At 38.4% G+C, this 14,995-nt stretch overlaps 1 protein-coding gene across 2 annotated transcripts in view; it reads left to right on the top strand.

Annotated features, from left to right (window-relative positions):
* MTHFD1L (methylenetetrahydrofolate dehydrogenase (NADP+ dependent) 1 like) overlaps positions 1 to 14,995 on the top strand; it is a 139,885-nt gene that overhangs the window by 66,941 nt on the left and 57,949 nt on the right. For both annotated transcript variants that reach the window (XM_021540609.3, XM_077782193.1), the window contains 4 exons: positions 11,133 to 11,272; positions 12,962 to 13,003; positions 14,044 to 14,144; positions 14,580 to 14,757. In XM_021540609.3, coding sequence (XP_021396284.3) covers positions 11,133 to 11,272; positions 12,962 to 13,003; positions 14,044 to 14,144; positions 14,580 to 14,757 — 461 coding nt within the window. The remainder of the gene's footprint in view (positions 1 to 11,132; positions 11,273 to 12,961; positions 13,004 to 14,043; positions 14,145 to 14,579; positions 14,758 to 14,995) is intronic.

Genomic DNA, 14,995 nt, shown 5'->3' with positions numbered 1-14,995 from the left:
TATTTATAAGAAGAACCAGGGGTTAAAAAAATTGCAAACAGTAAAACATCATGTATGCTAGGAAGTTCTCTTAATTCATCACTTGGCAAAGGAAAAAAAAAAACAGGCTCCCCAGCTAACAGCGTTACTTTTGCTTAGGGTTATTTGGCAGAAAATCCATCATCCTCTCTCCATTTGTGAGTATTTCATATTGACTTACACCCTTTAGCAAGGGTCAGCAGGGCAGAGTATGCATAAAGAGTTCAATTCCCATTTCAAAGGCTGAATTTTAATTTTAGTGGATGGTTTATTTTTAATGTCAGTTGAAAATGTTAGCTCTTTATTAGACTTTTGTTTGTTTGGTTTACTGACCTTTTGATCCTGAATCCTAATGTTCTTTTTATGCACAACTTGTGTAAGAATTACGTTTCTTCAGATATTTACATCATGTTGGAGAAACCAGTATTTGCTTTTTATTTTCTGACTCTTTCTGAATCTGCAGGCTGAAGTGCTTTGTTTTCTGAAAGCTTTTATAATTAAAATTGTTAGTAATGTACACGTACTAAGGATGCAATGTTTGTTTGGTTATTTACTTTATAAATTTACTTTTGCAATGGCTGACTTAATTTGTCAAGGCTCCAGAGAAGTCAATACAAATGTGGAATGTGAAAAGGCCATAAATATATGTATTTCCATTTTTGATTACGGTAATTATAGTAGGCAAATTTTAATGACACCTAGTACAAATTTACATTTTGCAGAGTTGATTTTCTGTTTTCCACTGGTATTCCATAAGCTCAGGCACACTGAAAGTTCTGTTAACAGAGGTTTCAAAAGCTATTGTTTAAAGCTACATTTTCTTATTCAGGATCAGAACTCTGATACATTTTCTTTTCATCCTGTGCTGCCCTCTCTACGAGCCCAATTAAAATAATGTGGTTTGGGGAAAAGGTTATGTCTTTAGATGTTCCTGGAAGAAAAGTGCAGATGCTAAGGGTTCCAAATATTTTTATTTACAGATGTTTTGTTTTTTCCTCACAAATTAAGTACTCCATGGTAATACAATATAAAAGAAAAACACTGTGATTTCTCTGAAAATATGCTAACTTTAAATTGTTGTTTTGTTTTTTTTTTTAGTTTTCGGGCAACAAACTATATGTATTGTTGTATGCTGGGCATTTTACAGAAAATAATTACAGAAAAAATAGTTATTTCTCTTTGGAAACAGAAAGTATGTTTGTTTATGTGTCTGATCTTATCATCTAATTGGATTAGCTTTAAAGAAAAGTTCAAGAATTCATGTCTAGTGATGTAAATTTGTTTCTAAACCATTTTTAAACATGTTAATGAGATTGCAAATAATGCTAGGTTATGTATGGACAGTATGATTTGTTAATGGGAAGAGTGGTGTTCTGGCAAATAGCCAAAGTGCTTTTGAAGGTTGGCTGCTGACAATATTTGAAAGTGTTCAAACGCTGCTCTCTGGTTCTATAAAGTAATACATTAAAAGAAAATATTAATATCCAAAATGGTATCTCAGGGTCAGTTTAATGCCCTGATCTTGTACTTTAATTTTTGAAATTTTACAAAGCTGCTGTTTAATTAATTTGATTTGATTGAGAAAGCAGGTTAGGTTACTACAATAAGAGAAAATGTAGGTTACAGCCTTTTTTTAAAATTTTGGGTGGCCTACCTGTCTTTTACATGGTGGGCCTATTTTTTGGTCCCTTTATTGTTGGCTTTCTATGCTGACAGCTTTATTTAACCTGACAGGCTCAAGCTCTTCAAATTTGCTACCTGCAGGAATAAGGCACATGCTTCTAAATGTTTTCAGCTTGGCACTGGCTGCAAGCCCTGAGTGGGAATGAAGCTTCAGGGACAAGCAGATGCTTTGCATGCATGAGGACACGGTATCTTTGTGCTGCCTCCATCTATGGCATCTCAAACAGAGCTCCCAAGAGACTGAGTAACAGCTTCATAAATCAAGGGTTGCAGGTTCAGCCTGTCCAGAAGCCGATTAGGAATTCAGTGTACGTTTTGGGGCTCTTCACTGTGCAAGGAGCAAGAAAGCACAAAAATGTGGGGGAGGGCTAAAGGATGATAGAGTAGCTAAGATGACAAGATGATGGGCAATTATGAAGAGGAATTTAAAAAAAAATAATTTATAATCTGTAGTAAGAAAGGACAACTAATAATGTAGAAATATTTCAGAAATGGTAATGGGCAGTTTTCAATGGCAATTCTGTTGCCCTGATAACATGAATTGTAGCTAAGTGGATAAATTCAACAAAGACATCAAAGAATTGATTTAGCTATGAGCAGATGCAAGGATTTGTCATGTAAACCAGCAGAATTATGGTTTGGTTTGATTTTGGTTTTAACTACATTTTTAATTCCTACATTCCATGTAGGAAGATGGGATTTGTTGGTGTGTGACCTTAGTACCTTCTCCCTTCGCAGTTTGTAATTCTTTCTGTAAGATAAATTACACATGACATAATTTCATTTAACAGACACAATTATTTTCCAGAACAATTTTAACCAGCTGAGGTTTTTTTTTTTTTCCTTATCCAAAAATTATAGGGAAAACAGCAAATACATATAAATAAGTTGGTTGCAGATCATCAATCTTACACTTTGAGTAGAGGTTCAAATACCAATTTTGTATATATTATTTTTTAAATGCAGGTGATTGCAGCCAAACTAACACCTACCTGCAAAGGGTATTGGAGAGATTCCATGAAAAGTTTTCATGGTTTCCAAAGTTGCTTCTGCTGCATTTCTCTATGTATGTGGCTATTGCATGAAGTCTGTGCAGCACAGTGGGCTTTACTTGCCTGCTTCTTTTACCCTCTTCTGCTCTTCTGTGGCTTATGCTGCACGTTCTCACTACTATGAATTATTTCCTGTCTCCTAAAATACTACTAACAGTACCTGGTGTTCTCTGTCTCTGTGGAGCGTCTTTTTGTTTATTGATATCTTAAATTTCGTATGTGCTTAATACACACAAATTGCACTCTTTGTAGAATAATTTCCACTCTCACAGAATTCTCCAATAAAGCTCTTGGGGCTGTCTTGCAGTGTAATTTAGAGACTTTGCATCAGATGTTTCACAGGGGCATTTTTACATCAAGACAAACTGCTCATGAAGGGGGATAATACTCTTCTTCCTAGGGATACATAACAGGAGATGCTCTTTCCCATTAATTTCTAAAATATGTAGCTGTGCTGCCAATAATGTTGTTGGTGTCCTCTCCCGGGCCACTCATGCAAGGAAGGCATTCTGTCTCCTAGCAAAGACATAAGTGGGATGACATAAATCCAGAACCTGTTTGTCCTTCCAGGAGAGGGATGCACTACATGAGTACACAGAAAAGACAGTGCCTAAGTCATGGGCAAAATCATTATCACAATATGCAAGTGCTGCCCGGATTACAGAAGGGCAGAGTGGAGAGTGCGTCTCCGAGCGTGTGCCTCGGTGCAGAGTGGGGGAGTTCTGCCGGGGCGAGTAGCTGCGTGCGCTGATGGATGGCTCCGTGCCGGGCGTGCCTCGGGGGTCGCGCAAGTGACAGGAGCATTGATCATCGTGGTTCGGCGGCCCTTTGTTGCGTGGGGTTCGCCGCAGCCGCGGCCGCCACCGCTCTGCTGTCCATGCACAAATGCCTTTGTCTGTGAGGAGAGCGAGGAGCAGCGCGGGCGCTGGCAGGGAGATTTCCTGGCTCCCCCCTCTCCCAGCCATGCCCAATGTCTGAAGGCAAGCGAGGGCACCCACAGCCCAGCGTGTGCTGGGAGGTGCTGCTTAAATGGATTTTGTGCTTAAATGGAGTTGTGATAGGTTCTGGTGGTAGCTTGTCTGGCTCCAAAAATTCTGTGTTCCTCATTGCTACCTGTAGCATCACCCATTGCCCGATTGTGTTTCTGCTGCCCAGAAAATAGGTCTTCTTCCAGGGCATATGCTGAAGTGGTGGTTTGTCTCAAGAAGAGGGTTCTTTGTACCCCTTCTTTCCTTTTTCACAGAACAGTACAGTATTGGTGCTAAAGCATGTTTTGCTTCATGACCATTTGATGAAATGCTTAGAACTTTTCCAGGGAAGAAATTTTCAGGCTCTCTGCCTGCCCCTTGAAGTTAGTGTTTTCCAGATGCTTGTAACATGAATTCTCAAAGCATGCTCAAAGTCCGTTTAAAGTGGCTTTTTTAAGGGGAGTGTAGAAGGACCCAAAACTTGAGAGCTCAACAGAAAGCAGTTTCACTCTGATGAAAGGTATATTCGTGGCAGGAGCTTCAGCCAACTGGATCTTTTAAAAGTAGAAGTAAATGAAAGTCTGGTAGTGAGATATGCATTGAGTAACATGGTTTAAGTGTGGTGAAATTTATTTTAAGCCCTTAGGGAAATACTGTGGGTACCATAAGTTAATGTACTCCTTGCAGAATTGTAAAAGAATGGCCTTAAATGAAGAGCCATCAGTGCTGCTGTTAATTATTCCTTCCATGCAACTCCAAATAAAGAGGTGGTGAGGTTTTAATTTTGTAATTACCAGAAGACTAATAATTCTTTTGCCAAAGACCATGGTGATCTTTAAAGTATGTAATGTAATTGCCTTATTTCTGTGCCATTAATTGTGCTACAAATGTGGTCATCTGTCTTATGAGCAAAAGTTACTCTGTTACCTCAAAAAAAATGTGCTATGAATGGTGAGAGGAGGCAACCTGAAATTCACAGTTCTTTTGTTTGAATTTTTCAGGTTAATGTTGTAACAAAAGGAGGCTACAAAAGCAGGGACTGTGTATGTTTGGTTAGTATATTCAGCTATGCATTGCAGTTCATATCAGGGCCCAACACCTGGCCTAAGAGTCACAGATTTTACATGAGTATAGGACACAGAAATTAAAAGAGAGAGTGACTGTAAAACCCAGCAGGCTGAGCAGAGCCATTCAAAGAAACATATAGCCCATAAATCCACTTAGTTTCTATTAGAATGAATAATTTGTGACTTGTAAGACATCTTTTGTTTTTAATCTCTAGTAATAAATGTAAATAATGAGCTCATTACTATAGTGAGCTGCAAGAAAATGTCAAATTTTACATTCAAAGTATTGGAATATGGTTTGACAGGATGGCTAGGGAAGAATTAAGTTTTCCACTGCTGAAATGTATCTTCCTTCCTTCCCTTGCTTCTGCTGCTTGTTTGAACACGTTCAGATACTTGTCTGGTCTTACTTCAACAAATTCAAATATAGGCCAATGGAAAAGCTGGCAATTTTTTTGCACTGTGTTTTTGTATGTTTTTGATTTCTGTTTAGCAAATTGCAAAAGTTTACCTTCCAATTAAATGGATGCCGAAAAAGTCTGGGCAGCAGGGACAGAGCAGGAGAGAAAGGTAGAAGACTTAATAATGAACAAGAATTACCCTTTCAGCAAGTCAGAGTGCTCATTTGGTTCAGCCACGGTGTAAAACCATGCCCTAAATTGGTGGTTTGGAGGCAGGAATCATTGCAGTTGCACTTCCGTATATTTTCAAGATGGGGAAGCAAGCAGAGCTGCGGAGATGTGCAGAGCATGTTTTCTGTCACACAGTGCTACTCCTGCCAGCTCCTGGAGTTTTCAGTTTGAGTCCCACACTGAATTTAAAATCCAGCGTCTGCAACATGCATACATAAACAGGCCTTTAACACCCACAAAAAGGAATTGTATCCTTAATTGTCAGAGGATTGCAATTTAAAGAGTTTCTTCACCTGTCTGGCTTGGAGTAAATAAATGAACATTCTGTGCTTCTTTTTTGACTATGGTCTGGGAATGATCTGTATGAGTCATTGTGCATATTCTTTTGTTTAATGTATGGGATGCTCTTGGAAAGTTAACAGCAATTTATATTAAAAGTGAGTAACTGTGAGAGGTTATGAGGTAACCTTTAGTTTCTCATTTAAATCTACTCTGCATTTCGATGGTAAAATTAGTCTCTTATGGAAAAATAAATGTTTCTGAGGAAAAGATTGAAATAGCTTGTTATGGAGTCCCAAGGGAACCAGCACTTAAATTAAGTGTATTCCTGGGAGCCAAGTTTCCTATGCAGCCCTTGCTGCCTGCAAGCAGTGACTGTTAACCAAGGCCTGAGACTCAGCCAAAGGAGATAAGTCTCCTTTGAAGGAAGGCAGAATGGATTGCCACATCTGCTGGTTCAGTAAAAAACATGGATTGGGTGTCAACCATCAGAAACCTTTAGTGCCCTGAAGTCAGCAGGGCAAATACCATCCTGGCCTCTTTCTTTAGCAAAAGATGGAAAGTATAGATTACATCCAATTAGCTTATGGTCTGTTAAACTTGGGCAAATACTTTTCCCATTACATTTTTTCTAGACTTCACAACAACTACATAAAATTTTGACAACCAGTGCAAAGTATTTTCTTCATGGCATGGGAAATGTTCAGGCTTAACATATTCATGTGTAGTTTTCTGCTGGACTTTTTGTTCAGCAGTGGTAGCAGTGAGTTCCTGTGTTCCATGACATCTGAGAATGCGTGGAAAGAAAAATGAACAGGAAAACTCCCTCTTTTGGGGGGATGGGGAGGGGGAGAAAAAAGTATTTGTTACATTCCAAAATCAGTCATAATAATGGAAGTTCACATCAAATAATTGCCAGAGTCAGAATGGAGAAACATCTGGTTATTCATCCCTAGCTATACTAACAAAAATATGATATCCTGTTAGAGAAATCACTGATCGTCCTGGTTTATTTTGGCGATAGAGCACCTTGGTATTTTTCACTTAAAAAAGAACATATCAGTACTTTATAGCTAGCATATCTCCAGTTCCAGGTTCACAGTTCATGTGCTTCTGTAACTTTGAGCTCTTCCTTTCCTGAGTTTACCAGCAGACAGCTGCACTAGAACAGTTATGTTTACATGTGGGGAGTAAATGGCAACTTGCATATCAGAGTTTCCATTTCCTTTTACATTGTTCAGGAATCCAGGCTCACAATTCGTCCTCAAGTTTCGCCTCATGTGTGTGCATCTGACTTGGCCCTTTATAGTACAACTGCTTTATTTTGACATTGATTTGTTGGTACAAAGGGCTGACTAGGGAAAAGATACTTTCATTAGAAATTACCCTCAGTACACATCAAGTTCAATTGTGGGTGAAATAGCTTTTTGAAAAATATTCTAAACATCACTTTCTGTACGGCTTTTAAGCACTATATCAATGTAAGAGTAATGTGGAACCACTTTATGCAGCTTTAGCAAGATAGATGTATTTTTAGATGGAGAAAAATTAGATTTTGTATTAAGAATGATGGTGAAATCTGATAAGATGCTTAACACAGGACACTGTCTATTTAAGCTATTGTCACATGTAGGTGATTCCCAGATGTCCTTGATAAGGCAGTAATTACATGAAGGAGGTTATGATAATTATAAACAAGAAACAAAACCATGAGAGTGATTTGTTCATTTGCCTTAACCTTGAAGTAGAATTAAAGGCTCCAGTGAAGAGAGTTTGTTCTGACTTTGCACCACCTGGCAGACTTCTCTCTATTGCCTAATTTCACCCCTGTCGGTTTCTCCTTCCTCATTTTCCCCTTACCTAATTTTGATAGTTAGGGTTCTTGCTCTAAAAGAAAACTATGGTTTATTGATGATTTTGGTAGCAGGAGTGGGTGAAATAAATGTCACATAAATGATCTCTAGAAAGACCTGTAGCAATTGTGTGTTGTGTTTTTCCTACTGGCTTTTTGACACAAGACCCACAGTTACCCAGATGTGTTAGAATGAGCTGCTTTTGGTCACACTCATGTGGTTATTTTATGACAACAAGTTATTTGACCTTATTTGACCATTTTGATGCAGTTTATTTCTGATATATATGTAAATTAATTGCTAGGTTTGACCTATAGCCCACTCTTAACAGTAATGCAATGGTAGTGGACTGTTGATACACGAAAAGTTTAATTTTATTCCTCATTCCAATGTTCTTTATGATGCTTAGGCTCTAAAACTGAAGTACAAAATCAAACAACACATTTGCACTTTCGGTTTTGTACTTTATATAACCACACAGAACAAGCTTTACTGGCTGAAAATTGCATACAGAAGATAATATTTTAGCACTTGTCCAACTCATCACTGAGTCTTGTCAGTGCAAGGAGGGGATTCAGAAGGCAAAACAAGGCCTGGGACTGTAATAACACTGATCTAGTGTATGTTTGCCATGGAGTTGTGTTCTCAGCCTGGAAGTGCAAATACCTGTGTGTTTTCTGTGAGCTTGCTGAAGGCAAATCATTTACCTCTTTACTTTCATTAAAATTGCATTGGAACTGTGTTTGTGGCCTGGAAATCAAAGCAAGCAATTAACACCATGCTGGTACCTATTACAAACCCCCTACCTGCTTTCAGGGCAGCAGCCCAGGTAGCCATGGTTCATGGAGCTGGGAAATGGTCGCTTGGGATACACAGGATAAACAGGGCAGGGGAGCTGAAGCTGGGCCAAAATATACAGGCAGGTAGTAGTGCCTGTGTCATAAACTTTTCTTCAGCTGAAGTACAGCAGACCACAACTACTAAAGTAGTTGTTGCCCAAATTTTATGTGAGTTGACCTGTAATTCTCTTCTATTGACAAACTGTGTATGAGAAATTCTTATCAAAATAAATGGACGTGTGTAGTACTTTAATTTTCTGTTGTTACATGTAAAGTGATTAGCTTGCCGCGTACTACTTTCAATTTCAGTTGTTACATTTAAAGTGATTAGCTGGTTTATCTCATGATCATTAAATGTAGAGTAGTTTGAAACTTCCCATTCGTTGTCTGTGTTTTTCATTGACGCTTTCATTTGAAAGCAGGAAACAATCTGAAAGTAATTGTATTAAGTGTTTCAGCACAAAGATTTTAAAATATAATAGCTTGGCATGTTATTCTATCTTCTTAATATTCCTTGGAGGAAATAAAATGGAGTTGCAACTTTCATCCAGGCAGCTTTTCTACTACATCCTGTTTCCTTCCGCACACTGGAGAAAGCACTGACGTTTGTCTCCCTTTCCTCCACTTCCAATGAAAAAATCCCAGTCTCTTATGTTGTGGCACTCACTCCAGTGAACTCTAACACACTATTTGGGTTTAGGCAAATGTGAATTTTTCCCTCCTTGTCAAAGGGAAGATTGCAAGGAATAGAGGAATATGCACAGCCCTGGCTGCCTGGACTGCCCGAAGGCTGGCTGTGCAAGCAGTTGCTGTGGAAGGCTGACATCTCTGCTTTTCTCCCACTGAAAGGCAGACTTGCAGTCCCCCCTTTCTCAGAGGGAAACTGATCCCTGAAAAGGCTTGGCATGAAATGGATTAACTCCCTGGAAACTTTGTTTGGAAATGTTAGGAGACTGCTATGTATATGTGCTGGCGATCTCCGTAAGAGACAAATTATTTTCCCACCCTCTCAAGCACTTGGTAGTTTATCTGTTGTTTATATTAAAGATTGATCGTGGCTATATAGTCCTAATTCAGGGTTCCCATTAATCACCCTATGCCACATAAGAGACTGGAGAAGAAGAATGAGGGTTATTGGAAAACAGAAATGTGATCCCTGACTCTGCTTTTAATGTAACTTATCCTGGCATTAGCTTTGCTCCTATGAATTACTGCATTTGTGTAAACATATATATTTTTTTCCCATGTTTGGTGTGTCTGTTTTTCTCAGGGCTATTTAGAAATAGATGATATAGTTATTATGATGATTGAGGAGAACGTTAATCATGACACTTGCCATGTTACTATTTCAAGAGATCCCTGCTCCCCCCAGCAGGCCCACCCCCTTGTTTGCTACTACTGGCTTCCTCTCCCAGCCCCAGCAGCCATTTCCTCCCTCAGAGCAGATCCAGGCAATTGTTTCAGCCTGTGCAAAATGAAGAAGAGGTGGAAAAGAACCAGTGGGGTTAGGACAAATGCTCAAAGGCTGGGACTTCCTAAAGTGCAGCGGCTGCCAACAGTGAGATGCTTTCTGCCCCAGCAACAGAGCACATCTGTATGTCCTCCTCCTTGACCCCGCTGAAAGCTGCCAATCCTGAAATATTCAATCAGCCCTTTGTGGTCCCTTCCCCTCCTAAGTATGAGAGACAAAACTGCTGGCAAGAGGGAAAGAGAAGGGAATTTACGAGTTTTTACAAGTTCGTTTGGGCTATGAGAACACATTACCAGCCCTGCTTGGAGTCAGGTCCAGAAGCTCTGGAGCAAGCTGTTTTCTTGCCCTGACTTGTCTGCCTGAAAGTCCCTTTGCATCTTTGAGAGCTCTGCATTGAGCCCACCTCTTTAATGTGTTCTAGTGGGTAATCATTGCATCAGTAAATTCTCAACCAATAGGAGATTTAATCCTTTTTTTAATTATTATTTTCTGTGTGCTTGTCTGTGCCTCATAGAAAGAAATTACTTGAATTTTAAAAGAATCAATCAAAAAAAATTTGCTCTGAAGAGGCTGGTATCATTTAATACAGATTACCTTCTCTTTATTTGTAGTTCCACTAAACATACTTTGCCAGGTATATCCTAATTCTGCACAGATTTTTCTCTTGTGTCATGTTACATTCATGTCTGACTTCTTTGGTGCAAAATCCTGTTATTAAATTAGTTATTTAACAGCATATTCAATGCTGAATTATGGCTGTTACTGCTGGTTTGTGTTTATAACTAAACATCCTTTGCACAAAAAACAACGGCTCACCGGAAGTTCTGCAAACCTAGAGAATTTAGATGCATTAATTGTGATGAAAGCACATATTTAGTGAAAACAAAGGAGGAGGAATGATATAGGAAAGTCTTATATCTGAAAATCTGCAATAATTTTACACATAATTGCACAGAAACAGTGGTTTTAGAGGACTAGGTACTTTCTAAAGACTTTGGTTCAAACTCATTTAGATTGCTTGGTTTTCCCCCCTGTAACTACCTTTGATGGCATATTGTACATATAAGAATAAGAGGATTTATTTCTGAGCTGGGAATAGGTTTTTAATCAGACTCAGTAATGTAAATAGACCTCTATTTAAAAGTTCATTCAAAACTGAGTACTGGTGTGTGTTTAAGTACACTATATTCTGAAGTAGAAATATCCTCCAGTGTTTAACCAAAAGCATGTTTAATGTGTGGTTTTGTTTTGTTTTTTTAATGTTTAACAGTAACTGAAGCTGGCTTTGGTGCTGACATTGGGATGGAGAAATTCTTCAACATCAAATGCAGAGCCTCTGGCTTGGTTCCCAGTGTGGTTGTACTTGTTGCTACAGTGAGGGCTTTGAAGATGCATGGAGGTGGGCCAAATGTAAGTTTTTGCACCTTTCTTGGAAAAATCAAATTGTTGCTAATATTTGAAATAAGTAAAATACCTTGATTTAAGAAATATTTGGTGTAGTCTGTGGGGCAGTAATTAGATAACCCTTCTGAGATACCTCATGGTATAGATGTTATCACTAAAGTTAATGCTATCTCTAAAATTAAGCCACAAATGGAAGATGAGGGGCAAAAGAGCTCTGAAGAAGCACTATATCATGCAAAGGAAGGGAAGGTTGTTGCATTAAAAAAAAAATAAATAAATAAAAGGCTGTAAGAGATAGATATTCTTTTCCCTGCCTTTTGAAATAGCATTTGTAAGTGCACTGAAGTCGTCACAGGCTGGGAAATTTGACAGCCGAGGAGGAATGAGAAGAGTTCAAGTTGCAGCATGTGAGTGGAAGTAGAGAACATTGTTAGTGAAGGTTTTGACATTTCTTTCACTCCAGTAATGGGTACCCATTATGTCCTTTTATTTTGCTCAGATTAATTCCCTCGGGGATGCTAAAGTAACTGATGAAATTTTGCAAGTGTTTTCCTGGTGTACCAAGAGTCACCGGTGTTTCATTTTTTGCTGTCTAAGCCACAAAGAGATTTTACAGATTACTGATTGTAGAAATGCTCCCTGAATGTGCAATCAGATCAGACTGTGCTAGCCAAGCAGACAGACACTTAACTCCTAGGAACACTTTCATCTGCCCAGCAGCATGCTGGAGAGTGATGCTGCCAGGGAAATGGTCGCACTGGGGGAAAATACCAGAGCTGTTTCTACAGGCACAAAATTTTAGAAGGCATGGTTTCCCTTGCAGCTAATCTTCTCTAAGAGTTAAAGCTGAGCTACCCTTTTTCAGTCTTTCAGGTTAATATAATGATATAATTTTCTATCATTTTAGTACACTTCTGATTCATGTTTTCTTTATTTTTAATTATACTTCTCCATCCCTATCAAGATAAGTATATTTTCACATGTGTTATCACTCAATCTAGCAAAAATAGGACTTAAATATATCTTAATAACTCTATTTCTGTCTCACTTGTGTCCTTAGAAGTTTAAACGTTTCATTTATTTACATCACTGAGGCATGTAGAGTACCAGATACTTTTACTGGGAGGTTAACTACAAAAAGGACTAATGCTAGAGATAAAATTGAGTGAATCTGGTGCCTGGGATTGACGTTATGTGCTCCTTGGAGACTCAGTACATCACTCAGTGATCATCCCCGCGATGCATTTTGCATGTATGCCTTGTGCTTTCCAACTAATTACTTGCATGCAGTTCCTTGCCATGGGCAGTAATTAAAGAATCAAAGATGATGTTCTTCTATGTTGCTGTCATTTCTTCAGCTGTTGGAAATTGCTGCCTGTTGTCTTTGCTCTGCTGGTGTGCTGTAACAACATGTAGAATGTGATCCAGCTGCCTCCCCTAGTAGTCTTTTGCAGCTAATTGCTGAGACGCTACGTGTGTCTTGCTACCCAAATACAATAGGAGGCGTTACTATTGTTTGTGTGCTGGTGCAACTTGGAGTAAAAAACAAGCTGCAGTCAGGCTGTGATGCTGGGTGCACTGATATGGGTTAAGTGACAGTACAGAAAGCAAGCAAAATTGCACTTCAGGCCCTTTAGGGTTATGACAAGTATCAATTTGTGATGACTTTGCTTGTTTATTATTGCCTGATTCCAGGTAACTGCTGGTGCACCCTTGAAGAAAGAATACACAGAAGAGGTAAGAGGAACTGTTAAAAAACTTTAAAGACGGTTTTGTTTAAAGGAACAAAATAATATGGTGTACAGAGAATCAGAACTTCTTGCTCTGGCCTAGACAGTGTGCAGCCTCAGGTTTGACAGTAGCATGCTCTAAAGCTGACATTTAGTGAACATCTTTAACAGGCACTGCCAACAACTAAAACCATCTCATCCTCCTTCAGCCCCTTTGTGTTACCCCTCTTAGGTGTATGTGTGTGACTGCATGGTGGATTGTAATAACAAGCTGAAATAGCTGAAAAATAACCTTTTTTTAATAGTTTTTCCAGGGCCACTAAGTTTTTCAGACTGATCAATGTACAGGCATTTATAAAGAGCAGTGTGGTGTAGGAGTCAAGGACAGTCCCTGAAATTAAAGATAGCACAACCTCTTCATTAAAAAACAAGTTTAATATGTTTATGCTTCACATTTGGGGTGGAATGTCACTCTTCAAAAAAGAGTGAATTCTATTGGCTTGTTTTCTTTGTCACTTCAGACAAGTTTTTGTCTTCTGCTTGTATGAAGCTAAGGATATCTGCTTTGTTACAGCTAAGACAGGGCCTACAAAGTGTGAGATGAAAGAGTGAATAAGGAAATCCAGTAATGTGCTTGGAATAGTCTATGTATGTGTATATATGAACTCTGCATCTAACACATCTGTATGTCAAACCCCACCCCACTGCTGCAGTCTGTTAATAAACTTTGCAAACAGCACACTAACATCCCTTTCACAATCATGACAAGCAACCAGTCATCAGCTGCACCATCTTCCTGTGTCTCAGAAGAGAGCAATGGGTTCATGTACAAATTTTGGACACTGCTAAGTTACTTAATGGTGTCTGATACTTATTAATTGGAATGAGAATTAATAAGTGCCAGAATACTTTCATCTGGAAGAATTTCACTTTCCTGCAACTGTCATGATCAGCACTGTTTATGTTCACTTAAATTCATGGAAAATTCTTTGGCTGGAGAAGACTATGTATTTTACCATTTTCATTATTTCTTATTTAATTGCACAGAACCTCCAGCTGGTAGCTGATGGCTGCTGTAATCTACAGAAGCAGATTCAAATTACTCAGCTCTTTGGAGTTCCTGTTGTGGTTGCTCTAAACGTCTTCAAGTAAGTCTGTTCTTTCATTACTCTTGTTCAAATTCCTCACTTTTCTTGGTATTTAAATTATTCAATTTGGCATGAACAAAGAAGCTATTTAAGAGTTTCCTTTTTTCATCATGAATATAAAGATATTTAAGTTCTTAGCTTGTTCTTAAGGTTCTAAAACCAACAAAAAATATACACTATTACAATATACTATTATACTGATACAATAGTATACTATTACGATACTGATAATACTATGTTAATTAGCTATAACAATTACAAAATTTTCTTGAAACATGAAAATATATATGCTGCATTTAAATGCATTGTGTATTTGGCACAATTTCTATATATACTTGCGTTACCACTGCTGATGGTAAAATAAGGCTAAGTTTGTAAGGTTGTAACAGAGAACTAATTAAACAAAATAATGAGACAGGACTGTTTGGTTGGCAGAACTGACTCTCCAGCTGAGGTTGATCTGGTGTGTAAGATTGCAAAGGAGTCTGGAGCATTTGATGCTGTACCCTGCAATCACTGGTCGGTTGGTGGTAAAGGAGCAATAAAATTAGCTCAAGCTGTGGAAAAGGCAGCCAATCAAAAAAACAGTTTCAAATATCTCTACAGCTTGGAGGTAAGATTTCTTTTCTTTTTTTTTTTTTTTTAATGAATGCATTTTGCATACAAGTTGGATTTAAAACGAGAAGAATATTGAGAATATTGTAACAAAGTTATCTAAAATACTTGGAAAAGAACTTGTCTTGGTTTAAAATTGTAAAAGCTGGAGATAACAAGCAATCTGTGGCTTGTCTAATCAGGGAGTAGGATACTCACTGGTAATGATCATTACTTAGTGCATTGAATGATACATC

Source organism: Lonchura striata, chromosome 3, assembly GCF_046129695.1.
Source record: "Lonchura striata isolate bLonStr1 chromosome 3, bLonStr1.mat, whole genome shotgun sequence".
Lineage (NCBI taxonomy): Eukaryota > Metazoa > Chordata > Aves > Passeriformes > Estrildidae > Lonchura > Lonchura striata.
The sequence above is the reverse complement of the archived record's forward strand: the minus strand, read 5'-3'. Positions and strand labels throughout refer to the sequence as shown.